General features: G+C 45.6%; 1 protein-coding gene and 1 pseudogene across 1 annotated transcript; both read left to right on the top strand.

Moving 5' to 3' along the window:
• Positions 1–271: 271 nt before the first annotated feature.
• LOC147958253 (uncharacterized) lies at positions 272–2071 on the top strand. The gene is made up of 4 exons (XM_087532013.1): positions 272–532; positions 669–745; positions 1305–1436; positions 1492–2071. The coding sequence occupies exons 1-4, from the start codon at positions 272–274 to the stop codon at positions 2069–2071; spliced, it is 1050 nt and encodes a 349-aa protein (XP_087388139.1).
• An 8309-nt stretch (positions 2072–10380) lies between these two features.
• Positions 10381–12477, top strand: LOC147958252 (protein FAR1-RELATED SEQUENCE 5-like; annotated as a pseudogene).
• The last annotated feature ends 4397 nt before the right edge of the window (positions 12478–16874 follow it).

Genomic DNA, 16874 nt, shown 5'->3' with positions numbered 1-16874 from the left:
CTTTTTGCTTAATTGTGCCACATATTGTGAGTTGAGGAAACCTTCACCAAGCTCCACTTCCTATATCGTATCTTGTTCGGTCCCTTGGTAATCGCTATATCAATCTTTTGATCACTTTTGACATCGCCAACGGCCGACAACCACTGCAGCACGGTAAGAACTGGTAAAGAGCTTGGTAATTGCTCGAGAGTTGCGAGACATTTTCCACCGCCTCACTATAGTTACTGTAGGAGCAATATACTTGTGATTTTGTTCTTGTTCCGTCCTAACCATGGCAGGTGACGAAGACAACATGAAAGCCACGGTGGCACGCCTTGAGGAGGATGTGCATGCATACACCGAGCGGTTCACATCGTTCGAGGGCGCACTTGATAAGCGTCTCAAGTCGATCGAGGATAGCAATGAGACGTTCACCCAAACACTTGCATCTATTATGAAACGTCTTGATGCCCAGGATGCCCGTCTAGGTGCCGCCTCCACTTCCGCTCCGCATCTTCCAGCCACCAACACAGGTCTGCAACGAGCTCGTCGGGTACTCCCAGGAGACCCGGGGCACCCTCTTTCATACACCGATGCCGTCGACCAGCCCCGTCCTCGCAATGCCAACTCGATAGCCGACGACATCCAAGATGACAACTATGATGGTGATTCTGAGGATCCTGATGCAGTTAATGATAACAATGATCGTGATCATCGTCGACTACGCAATAATCAACAAGGTATGGGACGACACCAGCGTCCTCAGGTACGTGGCCATGACGATTCTTTGGGTAGAATTAAATTTGTCATGCCTCCTTTTGATGGGAAATATGATCCAGATGTTTATCTTGACTGGGAATTACTAGTTGATCAAAAATTTGCTTGCCATGATTTTCCTGATGATAAAAGAGTTAGGGCTGCAACTAGTGAGTTTAGTGCTTTTGCTTCTGTTTGGTGGAGAGCACATTGTCGTAAACATCCTAATAATATTCCTGCCACTTGGGAAGCTTTGAAATTAGTAATGCGTCACCGTTTTGTTCCTGGATATTATGAACGTGACTTGCTAAATAAACTACAACGCTTGAACCAAGGATCTAAATATGTGGAAGACTATTATCAAGAATTGCAAATGGGCATGTTACGTTGTGGTTTAGTTGAGACTGAGGAAGCCTCTATGGCTAGGTTCTTGGGTGGATTGAATAGAGAAATTTATGACATACTTGCTTATAAAGATTATCATTCAATGACCCGTTTATTCCATCTTGCTATACATGCTGAACATGAAGTGCAGGGTCGTTCCAGACTGCGTCCTAATTTTTCTGCAGGTCGTACTTCCACATGGGCGTCGCGCACTCCTGCTGCCCCGTCCACTCGCACCTCTACAACAGCACCTGCAACCTCTCGACTGGGGCCTTCTTCATCAACTTCAGCATCACACACTTCGGCACCACTGAAGAGTAATACACAAATTCCAACAAAAAGTTCATCGTCATCGTCCGCTTCCTTCAAAAGAACAAAGGATATCCAATGCCACACTTGCAAGGGATTTGGCCATGTCATGAAGGAGTGTCCTAATAAGCGTGTATTGATCATTCGTGAAGACGGCGAGTACGACTCTGCTAGTGATTTTGATGAAGACACATATGCCTTGCTTGCTACACATGAAGACGATGACACAAGACCGGAGCAAGAGGAAGAACATGTGACCGCTGACGACGCCGATAAGTACATGAGTCTTATATCACATCGTGTACTTAGTGCTCAGATTGTCAAAGCAAAGAAGGATCAACGTCACAACCTCTTCCACATCAAAGGAGTCGTCAAGGAGCGTTCCGTTCGCATAATCATTGATGGAGGGAGTTGTAACAATTTAGCAAGCATTGACATGGTGGAGAAGCTCTCCCTACCTTCGCGACAACATCCACAACCATACTACATTCAATGGTTTAATGATGGTGGAAAGGTAAAAGTAACACGCATGGTGAGAGTTTCTTTTTCTTTAGGTTCATACCATGACACTATTGATTGCGATATTGTGCCTATGCAAGCTTGTTCTATGTTACTAGGAAGGCCATGGCAATATGATAAATAATGTTTACATGATGATAGAACTAATCAGTACACTCTCACACATAAAGGAAAGAAAATCATTCTACACCCTATGTCTCCTGAGCAAATTTTAAAAGATGATCTTGCTAGGGCTAGTAGAAACACAAATATTGAGCGTACTCAATCTGAAAATCAGAAAGTTGTTGATGAGTTAGAACAATTTAATAAGCTGCACAAATCTGATCCTAGCACATCTAAAGAAATTAAATTGAAAGGTGTATCTTTCTTAGCTACACGTGCTGAAATTCTTGAGTTAGATGCTCATACTGATGAATGTTATGCTCTTATTTGCAAAGAAGTTTTGTTTTCATTTGAGGATATGCCTTCTTCTTTGCCTCCTGTTGTCGCTAACCTTTTGCAGGAGTATCATGATGTTTTTCCAAAGGAAGTACCACCGGGGCTGCCACCTATGAGAGGAATTGAACATCAAATTGACTTGATCCCTGGCGCCTCATTACCCAACAGTGCGCCGTACCGGACTAATCCAGAGGAGACTAAGGAGATTCAGCGACAAGTTCACGAACTACTTGAAAAAGGTTACATTCGTGAATCCCTTAGTCCATGTGTTGTACCAATTTTACTTGTTCCTAAAAAAGATGGTACTTCGCATATGTGTGTTGATTGTAGAGCCATCAATAATATTACAATTCGATATCGTCATCCTATTCCTAGATTAGATGACATGCTTGATGAACTCAGTGGCTCAGTTGTGTTTTCTAAAGTGGACTTGCGTAGTGGCTACCATCAAATTCGTATGAAACTAGGTGATGAATGGAAAACTGCTTTCAAAACTAAATTTGGTTTATATGAGTGGTTAGTTATGCCTTTTGGATTGACTAATGCACCTAGTACTTTCATGAGACTAATGAATGAAGTTTTGCGAGCTTTTATTGGACGATTTGTGGTAGTATATTTCGATGATATTTTGATTTATAGCAAGTCACTAGAGGAACACTTAGACCATTTGCGTGCTGTTTTTTTTTGCTCTGCGTGATGCACGTTTATTTGGTAATATCGAGAAGTGCACTTTTTGCACGGATAGAGTCGCTTTTCTTGGCTATGTTGTGACAGCGCAGGGAATTGAAGTTGATAGAGCCAAGGTTGAAGCGATCCAGAGTTGGCCGACCCCTAACTCGGTCACACAGGTACGAAGTTTTCTCGGACTTGCTGGGTTCTACCGGCGGTTCGTGAAAGATTTTAGTACCATCGCAGCGCCGCTCAACGAGCTCACAAAGAAAAATGTGCCATTTGTTTGGAGCGACGCACAAGAGGAAGCCTTCACTATTCTTAAAGATAAGCTTACACACGCCCCTTTGCTGTAATTACCTGATTTTAATAAGATGTTTGAATTAGAATGTGATGCTAGCGGCATTGGTTTAGGTGGTGTTTTATTGCAAGAAGGAAAACCAGTAGCATACTTTAGTGAAAAGCTCAGTGGGCCTAGTCTGAATTATTCAACATATGATAAAGAACTTTATGCACTAGTTCGGACTTTGGAGACATGTTAACATTATTTATGGCCTAAGGAGTTTGTCATACATTCTGATCATGAATCCCTCAAGCATATTAGAAGTCAAAGCAAACTGAATCGTAGACACGCAAAATGGGTTGAATTTATTGAATCCTTTCCTTATGTTATTAAACACAAGAAAGGGAAGGAGAATGTTATTGCCGATGCCTTGTCTAGACGCTATACTATGTTATCACAACTTGACTTCAAATTTTTTGGACTTGAAACTATAAAAGAGCAATACGCTAATGATGTTGACTTTAAAGATATATTGCTCAATTGCAGAGAGGGTAGAACTTGGAACAAGTTCGTCATTAATGACGGATTTGTTTTTCGCGCTAACAAGCTATGCATCCTAGATAGCTCTATTCGTCTTTTGTTGTTACATGAGTCGCATGGAGGAGGACTTATGGGACATTTTGGCGTCAAGAAGACAGAAGACATCCTTGCTAGTCATTTCTTTTGGCCAAAAATGAGAAGGGGTGTGGAGAGATATGTTGCACGCTGCACGACATGCCAAAAAGCTAAGTCACGCTTGAACCCACATGGTTTATATATGCCTCTTCCTGTTCCTAGCACTCCTTGGGAAGATATATCTATGGACTTTGTATTAGGACTGCCTAGAACACGACGGGGGAGGGATAGTATATTTGTTGTTGTCGATAGATTCTCTAAGATGGCACATTTTATACCTTGTCATAAAAGTGACGATGCTACTTACATTGCTGATTTGTTCTTCAGAGAAGTAGTTCGTTTACATGGTGTGCCAAATACAATTGTTTCTGATCGTGACACAAAATTTCTTAGCCACTTTTGGAGGGTGTTGTGGACAAAATTGGGGACTAAGCTTTTATTTAGTACTACATGTCATCCTCAAACAGATGGTCAAACTGAAGTGGTTAATCGAACATTGTCTACTATGCTTAGGGCTGTTTTGAAAAAGAACTTAAAAATGTGGGAAGATTGCCTGCCTATGTAGAGTTTGCTTATAATCGTTCAGTTCATTCTACCACAAAGTTATGCCCTTTTGAGATTGTTTATGGATTTATACCTCGTGCGCCTATTGATTTATTACCCATTCCATCTTCGGAGAAGGTAAACCTTGATGCTAAAGAACGTGCTGAGCTCGTATTGAAAATGCATGAGATGACTAAGAAAAATATTGAACGCATGAATGCCAAGTATAAACTTGTTGGTAGTCAGGGTAGGAAAAGTCTTGTGTTTGAACTAGGTGATTTAGTATGGTTACATTTGTGAAAAGACCGTTTCCTTGATTTACGAAAGTCAAAATTAATGCCTCGTGCAGATGGACCTTTTAAGGTGATAGAAAAAATTAATGAGAATGCGTATAAGCTTGATCTGCCTGCAGAATTTCGGGTTAGTCCCACATTTAATGTTGCAGACTTAAAACCTTATTTGGGAGAGCATTAAGAGGTACCGTCGAGGGCGACTTCAATTCAAGAAGGGGGGGATGATGAGGACATCTCTGCCACAGTTGCACCCACCGCGACATCAGTTATTCCATCTGGACCTATGACTAGAGCACGAGCGAGACAGATAAATGACCAGGTACTATCGCTCCTTTGTACATATGATTTAACTAATGAGAATATTATATTACACTCATGTTTGGATTTACTTGTACTCAGGAATGAAGGTGTTGGAGAGATAAGGAGGAAAAGCCGCATACAGATGGAAGATGAAAAATGTTGCACGTTGATTCCACAAGCAGCAACACTATTGACATGCAAGAAGGTACCTAGCCACGTACGTGCTGAAGTGCAAAAGGAGGAGAAGGAGTATTAGGCTTCCTGGACCGGAGAAGGCCACGTCCGCGTGCAGCCCACACCGTCAACAGCTAAACAAGGAAATAAACTACATGTGGGCCGGCTCATGATTCTGATTTCTTTCAAGTCGTAGCCGACCAGGATTCGTCTACGCGCAGGCGGCCGTACTCTAATAAATAGTTAGCTACTGTTAGGTTTAGATCTCGGGTTTTATTGTATTGTCTAGTCATCGCTACAATTCGCATCTACGAGACGTGTAGGACTACCGCCTTGTCAGATCCACAGTGGAACCCCAACTTTTCATCTAGTTCGTGTGCTCAGTTTATTATCCGCAATTTCAGTTGCAATTCACCTTTGTTCTTTCCGGTTCTTCGGTTGCTTGCAGGAACTTGAACCTCGTTGTTCAGGTTGATCGTGCCTACGGCAAGGTCAATAACCATCGGAGATTGGTTTAGCGATTGTCGAGGCGTATCGTCGGGTACGGTATAGCCGCATCGTCAAGGTCAAAATCCACCAAATCGATAATTATCCCCACTCTCATCGAAAGATCGGGCCGCCGTCACATCACCCCCCCCCACCTGCCCCCGCGTCGTCCTCCTGGGCGACTCGGGTGGCGACTAGGGTTCCCCCTGCGCCGCCACCCCCTTTTCCCCGTTCTCCCTCGCCGCCACCTGAGGGTCTCGCCCGGATATTGCCCGCGGACGCCGGGGAAGGTGGCGGTGAGGCCTCTGACGCTTCGTCCATGGCGGAGGTCTTCGGATCTGGGGCGGCGGCCCTGTTTGGCGAGGCAGCGGCGTCCTCTCGGCTGGCGCCGGCTGCGGGTGATTCTGGCCGGATTGCTCGACCACGCGGGTGGTGAGCCGCCGGCGGGGGCTGGCTGCGGCGCGGAGTTTTCCCCTCCTTGCCGGATCTGAGGTTTGGCTCCCTCCTCCTTGACTCCTTCTGGCCGTCCCCTGCTGCTTGCGTCTCGTGCGCTGGATCTGGAGATGATGTGTGCTCGGTGGTGAGGCTTGGGACTACGGGAAACCGTTTGGTTGGCTTGTCCGGCCCGGCGGCAGCGACGCCTTGGCGCCGTTCTTCCTCCCTGGAGGTGCCGCCGAGGTCCTCCCCTCTCCACCCTCGTTCCCCTCCCGGGTGAAAGCCCAAAATCCGGCTAGGATTGGGCGGCAACGGCGCGTTTCGTGTCGTGCTCCTCCTTGGAGGTGCCGCCTGGGGAGGGCTCGTGTTCGGGTGAGGTGTGTCAAAGGTCCGAGCTTTGGGCGGCTCTGGTTGTCTGGCGGCGGCGGTTTCGTCGGGATTTGCTTGGCCGACATTGTCCCCGTTCCCCTCAAGGGTGGTGCCCACTGGGTGTGGCGTGTTTGGCTCAAGGCTAGCGGTACGGCGCCTTCGATCCGGCGGTAGGGGATAGGGTTCCCCTTCCCAGCATTAGCAACACGGCCCCGGCGGTGGGCTCCCGGTGCTCTTCTTCAACGGCCGACGGGTCTTGCTCCTCGACGTTCTGCGGTCTTCCTTGATGTCCTTGCCGCCCTTCTTCAGCAGCTGCTCCCGGTGGCTTTCCGGCAGTCTACTGGTGTCCTTGGTTGCGGTGGTATAGTGGATGTTGTGTGCTCATTGTCCATGGTGGTGTGCTCTGCGGTTGCTCCTGGCTCCGAGGTTGCCATCGCTTCTGCTCTAGGGTGAGCGCTTCTCAGGTCCGCTGTTTCGATGCCTTTCGATCTAAGGCGAGAGGGAAGGGTCCCTCTGCGGCGCGAGAGGAGGAAGACGCCTGGTTTTCTTCATCCTGCGAGTCAGCCTAGTTCATGCCCACACTCTGTTCTAGCAGGTCTTCATCCTGCTCTGCCAGTCGCTACCTTTGTTATCAGTTTTGCTGCTGTCTTCGGCTAGTACATGCTATGGGCTCGGTTGTATTCCTTTCGTGCTTGTGCGCTGCGTTGAGTTGTAAGCTTCCTAGAGTGCTCCCTTGTATCGTTGGGCCGATGTGGTTTGGTGTATGTTTGTAATTCCTGACCGGTTGATGGCTTTGTTAATTTAAAGCCGGGCTCTTCGCGAGCCTTCGTTCTAAAAAAAACTGCCCAGTTAGCTGATAAATAGGGGGTTAATTTAGTTATTCCACCGATAAATCGGTTAGGAGGCTACTCACGACTCCCTACTCATCTCGGTCTGCCCCGCACACTGTCAGTGAGAACCGATAGTTTAAAACGAGGGATGTCGTTGGAGGGCCTCCACCTGGTTGGCTGTCCATCCGCGGACATTTGAGGACGCTCGTTTAAGGGATGGTGTTGGAGATGCCTTAAGCAATACCAAACCAATCAGAGATAAAACAAAAGATAGGAGATATACTTCATTCATTTGAATCATCACTTATGTGAATGTTAGTAACCCAAAAGTATCTTTTGAAGCAAATTATAAATATAGTCGTTTTCCTTGTGATAACGGTCTTGCTGACGCCGATAACAATGGCGTATGTGGACGTCGTTTTCCTCATGGAGGTGCCATCATGGATCTCGTTTCAACTCCACCATCTTGTTTCATGGTTACCCGGTGGGAACCTATGATCGGCCTTGCCCGGTCAGATGACAGGGCGTGTCCTCACATCACTTCCTTCTTGAAGGTGTCATCTTGGAGACCCATACGATGGCTACCGTTGCTGCATGTGGTTGGACTGGGTGTGCTTGGTGGTGGTGGTGCGACCAGATGGGGGTCGACGGTGGTGTCGTCTTCTCAGGACCTGGCAAAGACACTATTTGGTGTTGTCGAGCGGCCAAATGCTTCTTCGTGTCTCTTCTGCAGTGGTGTTCCTTTGGGGTTTGCCGGCAGTGCCTTTGGTGCCGCAGTGCTGCCATTTGTTCCCCCTCGTGATGTTCCTCGTGATGTTCTTCTACACGGTAACCCAGCGATTCCTCTTCTCACCAAATGAGCTACCAAGAATTATTTGTCTGCCATCTACTTGGGTCCTTTGTTTTTGTCTGTTTGAAGTTGGATGTGACCTCCATTTGCACTCCGCCATGGTCTATGACCGGCCTTGGTAGAGATATGTTCTTCTAAGGCAGTCTTTGTGAGCATGTTACTTTGCTACTTCCCACCAATTGACCCCCCCCCCCCCCACCCCCCGACATGGTGAATTGACATTCTCTCTATGCAGTTGAGCCAGAGTTTTCCGCTTGGTCATTCTCACCTCGCCAGAGAAAGACCACCCTAATGTTTGGTGTTGGATGGCTCGGAGTTGGTTTTGGTGTAGCTCCCGATGATGAACCTGTGTTATCCAATATTTGTGGTTTCGGTGTTGCTGTTGTTGGTGTGCTCACTGGGTGACCGGTGAATTTGCCTCCATTTTTTCCTCTGGCGCATTGTCCTGCCTTCTAGTCTCTCTTCTGCTTGTGTTGGCATGTATATGCTCATGACATAACCATGTGTTATGTTGTAACTTTGTACTTGGTTTTACGATCCTAAATATATGTCTCAGGACAATTCTGAATTCACACACCAAGGCGAGTCCGATCTACAGAAATCAGTCACTCAGATCTGGATTACAACTTAGAAAAGAAGTAAAGTAGTTCGCCCTCCTCATGTTCAACTTTTCAAATAATCCATTTGTGATGCCCTCTGCAACCTAGCACCATCATATTTAACAACACATCCAAGCCTCTCACTTACAGGTAGGCCTAACTTTGGAACTTAACCCATTCGGGTCCCGCATGCTTCTTTGATGGTATGAAGGTTCTCTGTGACCTACAGGGCCCAACTCATGGCTCTTTATCCATAGTAAGCTATTGCTCATGGAATTACAACTTCCTCCGGCTTCAATTTCGCCAGGCTCGACAATGGCTTCAACGCCTTTGGTTGCAGTTCCTTCAAGCTCCCCTTTTTTAGCTTCAGACTGTTCGACCTCTTCAGTTGCTGCACATTTGGCAAGGGCTTTTTTACGGTACCCTATACTGCTGAAGCAGGATAGACCAGTATAACTAAATCTGACCATTGAATTCTTGAGGGTAGGATAGGCATCAAAATTAAGGGCGACATGTTTTATTTTTGCCACGGGCCTAGGTTTCAGCCCATTTTGTACGCACACGGCACACCCAGTCATTCGCCTCCTTCTCCTTGCCGCCGCCGCCAGTCGCCGCCGCCGCCAGTCGCCGCCGCTCGCCTCCTTCTCCCTGCCGTGGGCGCCGCCGGCAGTCGCTGCCACTCTCCCACGCACAGCCCTGCTCGCGCGGCCGCCGCCACCCCGCCAGTCGCCGCCGCTCGCCTCCTTCTCCCTGCCGTGGGCGCCGCCGGCAGTTGCTGCCACTCTCCCACGCACAGCCCTGCTCCTGCGGCCGCGCCACCCTAGTCGACAAAGCTGCTTCCGCCCTTGTATATCCACGCTCGCCGTCGTGGACCTCTGCGGCGCGTCCCTGTATCTGGACGTGGTAAGGATTACTCTTGTGAACACTAAAGTAGAATTGGCATGTCTTCAGTTCATGGACAAATCATGTTGAGTAGTGCTGCAGGATGGAAAAAATCACAGTTAATTAGATCTTGCATGATGGGGAAAATCAGAGTTAATTAGATCCTGCAGTGCATGCTCGTCAAAAGAAATGTTCTTACGGAATGCATTGTCATCTGGTACATGGTGTTTACCAGTGGGTCATTTGTGCTGGATAGTGGGGGGAGGGGGGGGGGGGGGGTAGCCACGGTTTATTAAGTGTAATGTTGTTTTGTGCTAGAATTCATATGCCTGTGTACTGCTGTCTATGAACGACAAAACATCATGGCTCAGTTTCGGACAATAACAAAAATAGTACCAAATGTTGTTCAATGACATACTGGAGTATATGTAATGTTCTGTTTGATTATATACGCAAGCATTGTTACTGATGCATTTTGATCTTATTGTTCATACTTTTAGCACGACATACTAAGGCTATCTTATTCTTCATACTGAAACGAGTTTCAGTTTCACAAGTGGAATTCAAATAAGTGAGATTTGATTCTTTATTAATTGCAGTGTTTGACATGGAATATGGGAGTGCCACCCTGGAGGACATTGCAGAATATGACACGGTAGTCAGTCAAATTTTTGGCAGCGAGGAAGAAGGTTACAATTACTATAATGCATATGCTCGGTCAAAGGGTTTTGGTGTTAGAAAGGAAGAACTGACTAGGAAGTCGGACACGAACATAGCTTTTCGGCGCCTCTATGTCTGCTCTAAAGAAGGATATCGGGCGAGGAAGCACTTTGAGAAGACTAAACGGGTGCGAACTCCTAGGCCGCTGTCACGTTGTGGATGTGGCGCTCGGATGGAGATCGAGCTTCGTATGGATAATGGTGAATGGTTTGTAAAAGATTTTGTGGACGAACATAACCATCCACTCGCTAAGCCTGAGCAGACAACTTACATAAGGTCACATCGTGGGCTGAGTGACGTGCAAAAGGCTGATGTCATTGAGTATGGAATTGGTGGCCTTCGAACACATCAAATAATGGAAGTAATGGAGAAGGATAGTGGTGGTTTCAGCAAGGTAGGCTTTATACCTCGGGACCTGTATAATTTTGTTGCCAAGTACAAGAAGGAAAGGATAGAAGGCCGTGATGCCAAATTTGTGCTCCGTTATATGGCAGCCCGAAAGGACATGGATGGCGAATTTTTTTACAAGTACACAACTGATAGTGAAGGGCATCTGCTGAACATCTTTTGGGCAGACGCACAGTCTCGGATTGACTACGATGCCTTTGGTGGCGTCGTGATCTTTGATAGCACTTACCGTGTGAACAAATACAACCTGCCGTTTGTCCCCTTCATAGGAGTGAATCACCATCGCAGCACGACCGTGTTTGGCTTCGGTATTGTCTCAGCTGAGACCGAGGCATCTTTTGTGTGGTTGCTTGAAGCATTTTTGGAGTCAACGCAGCAGAAACATCCTAGATCAGTTATCACAGATGGTGACCATGCAATGGCGAAGGCAATAGCGGCGGTTTTTCCCAATACAGATCACCGGTTGTGCAGCTGGCACATTGAGCAAAACATGATACGACACCTACATAAGCAAAAGCTCAAGGATTTTAGGAAATTTGTTTATCACATCTGGGATGTCAATGAGTTTGAGAGACGTTGGGTTGAGTTTATGGTGGATTATGATATCTCTGAAAAAGATGCTTGGATTATGACGATGTACGAGCTGAGGAAGAAGTGGTCTAGGGCCTATACGAAAGGTAGATATTTCCTTGGCATGCAGAGCAATCAGCGTAGCGAAAGCCTAAACTCTAGGCTTCATAAGAATCTGGATAGGAGAATGTCACTTGTTGATTTGCTAGAGCACTCAGATCACTGTTTATCGCGTATCCGCAAGAATGAGGCCGAGTTGGATGCTACAGCTTCACTGACAGTGCCTTTTACTGAATTAACAGCTGATCCACTTGAGAGAAGTGCTGCTCTCATTTATACTCCAGTGATGTTCAAGAAGGTAAAACATCAAATCATGCAGTTGTCAAAATGGGAAGTAGCAGAAGTGACCAAGAATGATGCCTTTGTTCTGTATACAGTAGGTCGCAAAGAGAGTAGGCATGTGATGTATGATGTGAGGTTTGTCATGGCAGGCCCGTTGCTTTAGAGCTTGAATTGCCGTTGTCTGAAGATGGAATCGGAGGAGATCCCGTGCGCTCACATTTTTTCTGTTCTAAAATACCTTGGCTTAGTCAGCATTCCTAGGTGTTGTGTCTCAACAAGATGGACGATGGTAGGCAAGTCCGCATTTGACTCAGAGAGGAATGGTAATATGCATGAATGGTCTGAGCGGATGGATCGTTACCATGAACTCCGGAACATTTGTAGTTTGTATTTATTCAAAACTTCAAACAGCCAGGAGACGTCACAGAAGGTGGTGGATTTTCTCAAGGGTATTATAGCTGAAGGGGGCGAAGATGGTGGGGAAAATGAGGCGGCATCACTGGGCCCTCTTCCAGCATATTTTTCAGGGTCAAGCCAAGCATGTCCAGGAAATGTCCGGAATCCAAAAATAATTAAACCGAAAGGTGCTCCATCCAAGACATCCAACAAGAGGTGGAAGCCGTTTAACGAGATTTGGAATGAAAACAATGTTCCGAAGAAGTGAATTTTATTTTTATAATGCCTGACTTTTATAATGCCAGACTTATATGAATTGATTTTTTTAGTGGTGGTGCCGCTCATGTACTCGTCTACTCATGCTATTGATGCATCTCCTGAAACCATTATTTTGTTGCGTTGTGTGGCAGAAGATTTATTGTGTTGGTGTTTCCTGAATGATTTATCTTATCGCATGAAGGTCATTTTATTGGGATTAGGAAGTGCATAGTAAGCGTGTTCATATGATCTCGCGAGTCAATTTCTAATTTCTTGGGTGAGTTATATATTTTGTTCTTGAGCTGAAAAGTTGGCTATGGCGGTATCTGGACGGATGGTTGCACATATATGCAAAGTATACACTGAAAAGGAGGTAATAGGTGAAAATCATAAAATGAATTACCGTTTTGGGCTACAGATAGTAAAAAATAATTACAAGCAAAATATAAATAATGTCCATAATGGGATTCGAACCCGTGACCTTGAGGACATTACTAGACAACGTAACCAAATGAACAAATATTTTTTATGTAACTTTTCAGATATATAGTTATTTATGTCACTTCAGATAGCTCGCAATAAAAAAAATACTCCCTCCGTTCCTTGATATAAGGTGTATAGATCTTTTAGAAAAAGTTCGAAATATAAGGTGTCTTGCGTTGCCCCATTCGTTTGAATATTTTTTTAGGGATTTGATTACATTTACTTATATTAGGCAAACTCCTCTATTTTCTCATGTCAATTAGTCAGGTGTAATCTCGCCCAAAACTTGTGAAATTTTCACTCCAGTGCGTTCTTTAATTTTTGTGCCAAAAACTATACACCCTATATTTGGAAAATATTATAACTAGGGTCGGAAATTATTTTCTACAGATAATTGGAGTCACCTAATATCCTTCTGTACATCCTAAAAATTGGAAAAAGTTTGAGCTCATTTGGTTGAGTTGGAAAAGAAAATGCCTTTGAGACTTGGCCTCCGGCAGACCCGAACGGTCCTGATTGCACATGATGTACGTGATGATATGGATGAAATGACACCAAATTTTGTCAGCATGTGTGCATGCCCAATGTATTCCCCCATGCATGATTTGAACGAAAACAGACAGTGAACGCACGTTGCGTCACGTCCGGGCGGTGTTTTAGGGTTTTTTCAGCGGGAAAATCCTAAAATATGCATCGAACGTCGGGAATCAACGAAAATTGGCATGCATTATTGCCATGGTGCTGTGAGGGTGTGTAAAAAGTTTGGGCTCATTTGGTTGAGTTGGAAAAGAAAATGCCTTTGAGACTTGGCCTCCGGCAGACCCGAACGGTCCTGATTGCACATGATGTACGTGATGATATGGATGAAATGACACCAAATTTTGCCAGCATGTGTGCATGCCCAATGTATTCCCCCATGCATGATTTGGACGAAAACGGACAGTGAACGCACGTTGCGTCACGTCCGGGCGGTGTTTTAGGGTTTTTTCAGCGGGGAAATCCTAAAATATGCATCGAACGTCGGGAATCAACGAAAATTGGCATGCATTATTGCCATGGTGCTGTGAGGGTGTGTAAAAAGTTTGGGCTCATTTGGTTGAGTTGGAAAAGAAAATGCCTTTGAGACTTGGCCTCCGGCAGACCCGAACGGTCCTGATTGCACATGATGTACGTGATGATATGGATGAAATGACACCAAATTTTGCCAGCATGTGTGCATGCCCAATGTATTCCCCCATGCATGATTTGGACGAAAACGGACAGTGAACGCACGTTGCGTCACGTCCGGGCGGTGTTTTAGGGTTTTTTCAGTGGGGAAATCCTAAAATATGCATCGAACGTCGGGAATCAACGAAAATTGGCATGCATTATTGCCATGGTGCTGTGAGGGTGTGTAAAAAGTTTGGGCTCATTTGGTTGAGTTGGAAAAGAAAATGCCTTTGAGACTTGGCCTCCGCCAGACCCGAACGGTCCTAATTGCACATGATGTACGTGATGACATGGATGAAATGACACCAAATTTTGCCAGCATGTGTGCATGCCCAATCTATCCCTCCACGCATGATTTGGACGATAACGGACACTAAACGCACGTTGCGTCACGTCCGGGCGGTGTTTTAGGGTTTTTTCACCGGGAAAACCCTAAAATATGCATCGAACGTCGGGAATCAACAAAAATTGGCATGCATTATTGCCATGGTGCTGTGAGGGTGTGGAAAAAGTTTGGGCTCATTTTTGGTTGAGTTAGAAAAGAAAATGCCTTTGAGACTTGACTTCCGGCAGACCCGAACGGTCCTGATTGCACATGATGTACGTGATGGCATGAATGAAATGACATCAATTTTTTTCCAGCACGTGTGCATGCCCTATCTATACCCCCCACGTAAAATTTGGATGAAGCCGGACACCTAACGCATGTTGCGTCACATCTGAACAGTGTTTTAGGGTTTTTTCACCGGGAAAACCCTAGAAAATGCATCAAACGTCGGGAATCAACGAAAAATGGCATGCATTCTTGCCATGGTGTTGTGAGGGTGTGGAAAAAGTTCGGGCTCATTTCGTTGAGTTGAAAAAATACATGATGGCATGCATAAAATGACACAAACTTTTGCCAGCATGTGCGCATGCCCATTCTGTACCCCCACACAAGATTTGAACGAATTCGGACACCGATCGCACGTTGCGTCAGTCCAGACGGTGTTTATGGTTTTTCAGCCAAAAACCATTAAAAGAATACATCGAACATCGGAAATCAACAAAAATTGGCATGCATGCTTGGTGCTGTGAGGGCGTGGAAAAAGATTGAGCTCATTTGATTAAGTTGGAAAAGAAAACGCCTTTCAAACTTCATCTCCGGCAGACCCGAACGGTCTTAGTTGCACATGATGTACGTGATGGCGTTGCATGAAATGGCATCAAATTTTGCCCACCATGTGTGCATGCCCGATCAACCTGGACTTTTGAGCCTGATACAAGGGATCCGTCTCGGTCGAGAGTGCTGCTTCTTGGTGTTGGAATTGTTGAATGAAAATTTTGTAAGAAATAAAAAAATACTTGAGATATGAAAAAAATGAGGGATACTGGAGATATGAAATTGGTTAGTACCCGATTTGCTACCACAGTGAGGGGATATATATTGGAGTTTTTATTTAACTTTTTTGACACTTGAGATATGTATTGCAGACTGCCATGCACGGGAGTTAGGTATAGCTGTCCCGCAAATAAAGGGAGTTAAGCTGCCAATATCCAGAGAAAGAAATAACAGAAACCCATCGTACTACTAATACGCTCGATCTAATCTCCCTCCAGTTTCCGCCACCGCCGTTTCCACGACGTCCTCCACAAAGTTGCCTGTGTGACACTGCATAGTTCGTTCATGGAGCATCTCTCTTATCATCCACCACCACGGAAGACACCACGAGGGAACCCGCCACCACCGCCATCAGTGAACCCGTCACCTGCGAACCAGCCATCAGCGAACCTGCCACCACCGTCATCAGCCAACCTGCCACCAGCGAACCAGCCATCAGCGAACCCGCCACCACCTCCATCAGTGATGCCGCCACCACCGCCAGCAGCCAACCCGCCACCTGCGAACCAGCCAGCACAGAACCTGCCACCAAGGTACCCGGCACCAAGGAATCCGCCACCTCGGAACACGAACGACAAGGCGAAGTCAACAACAGCACAAGGGAAATCACAAGCAAAAAGGAACACTGTAAGGAAATTCAGTACCTGATCAATATTACGGCAGAGTATTCTGTTACGTAGATGTGCGTATTATATCAGAGTATTTCGTTTCTTAGATTTGTATATTGGAGCAAAGTATTTTGTTTCGTAGGTTCTGACAGATTAATATCCAAGCCTATGTTTCCCAAAGTATTTTTGGACTATTTAGTCCTTATTTCATAGTTGTCAGATGTGCAATCAAACTTGGGTTGAAGGAATTGTACAGTAAAGATGCATGGTTAACTGCTACTATATTTATTATGTAATAATACTAATTGATATCCTTTTTGATCCAATGATCAGGAAACACAAGTCTGTTCCATTGTAGCATATCATCGAATTACTAAAGATTTCACTGCAGACCAGATAAAAGCCATAGAAGAGGTCGACCTAGATGGCCTACTGAGGATCCTTCCTATCAAAATTCATCGGAACATGTGCAGATCAATAGCGGAGCTATACGACCCCACCTGTGACGCCTTCATCATTGATGGGGAACCACTGTCGATAACCACATGGGATGTGGAGCACATATTTGGTATACCTACAAGGGAGATAGGGGTTGAACCCGAAGGAATAGAAGTGAACCGGGCATACAGTGTCTCCCGAGAATATGGAGAGCGGAGAATACAAATTGCAGAGCTGCAGAATATGTTAAAATCACATATAAAGACAAACACACATGGAATAGAGTTC

The sequence above is a fragment of the Triticum urartu genome, chromosome 7A, assembly GCF_056163025.1.
Source record: "Triticum urartu cultivar PI428250 chromosome 7A, HENAU_Tu73, whole genome shotgun sequence".
Classification (NCBI taxonomy): Eukaryota; Viridiplantae; Streptophyta; class Magnoliopsida; order Poales; family Poaceae; genus Triticum; species Triticum urartu.
This window is presented reverse-complemented; position numbering and strand designations above follow the sequence as displayed.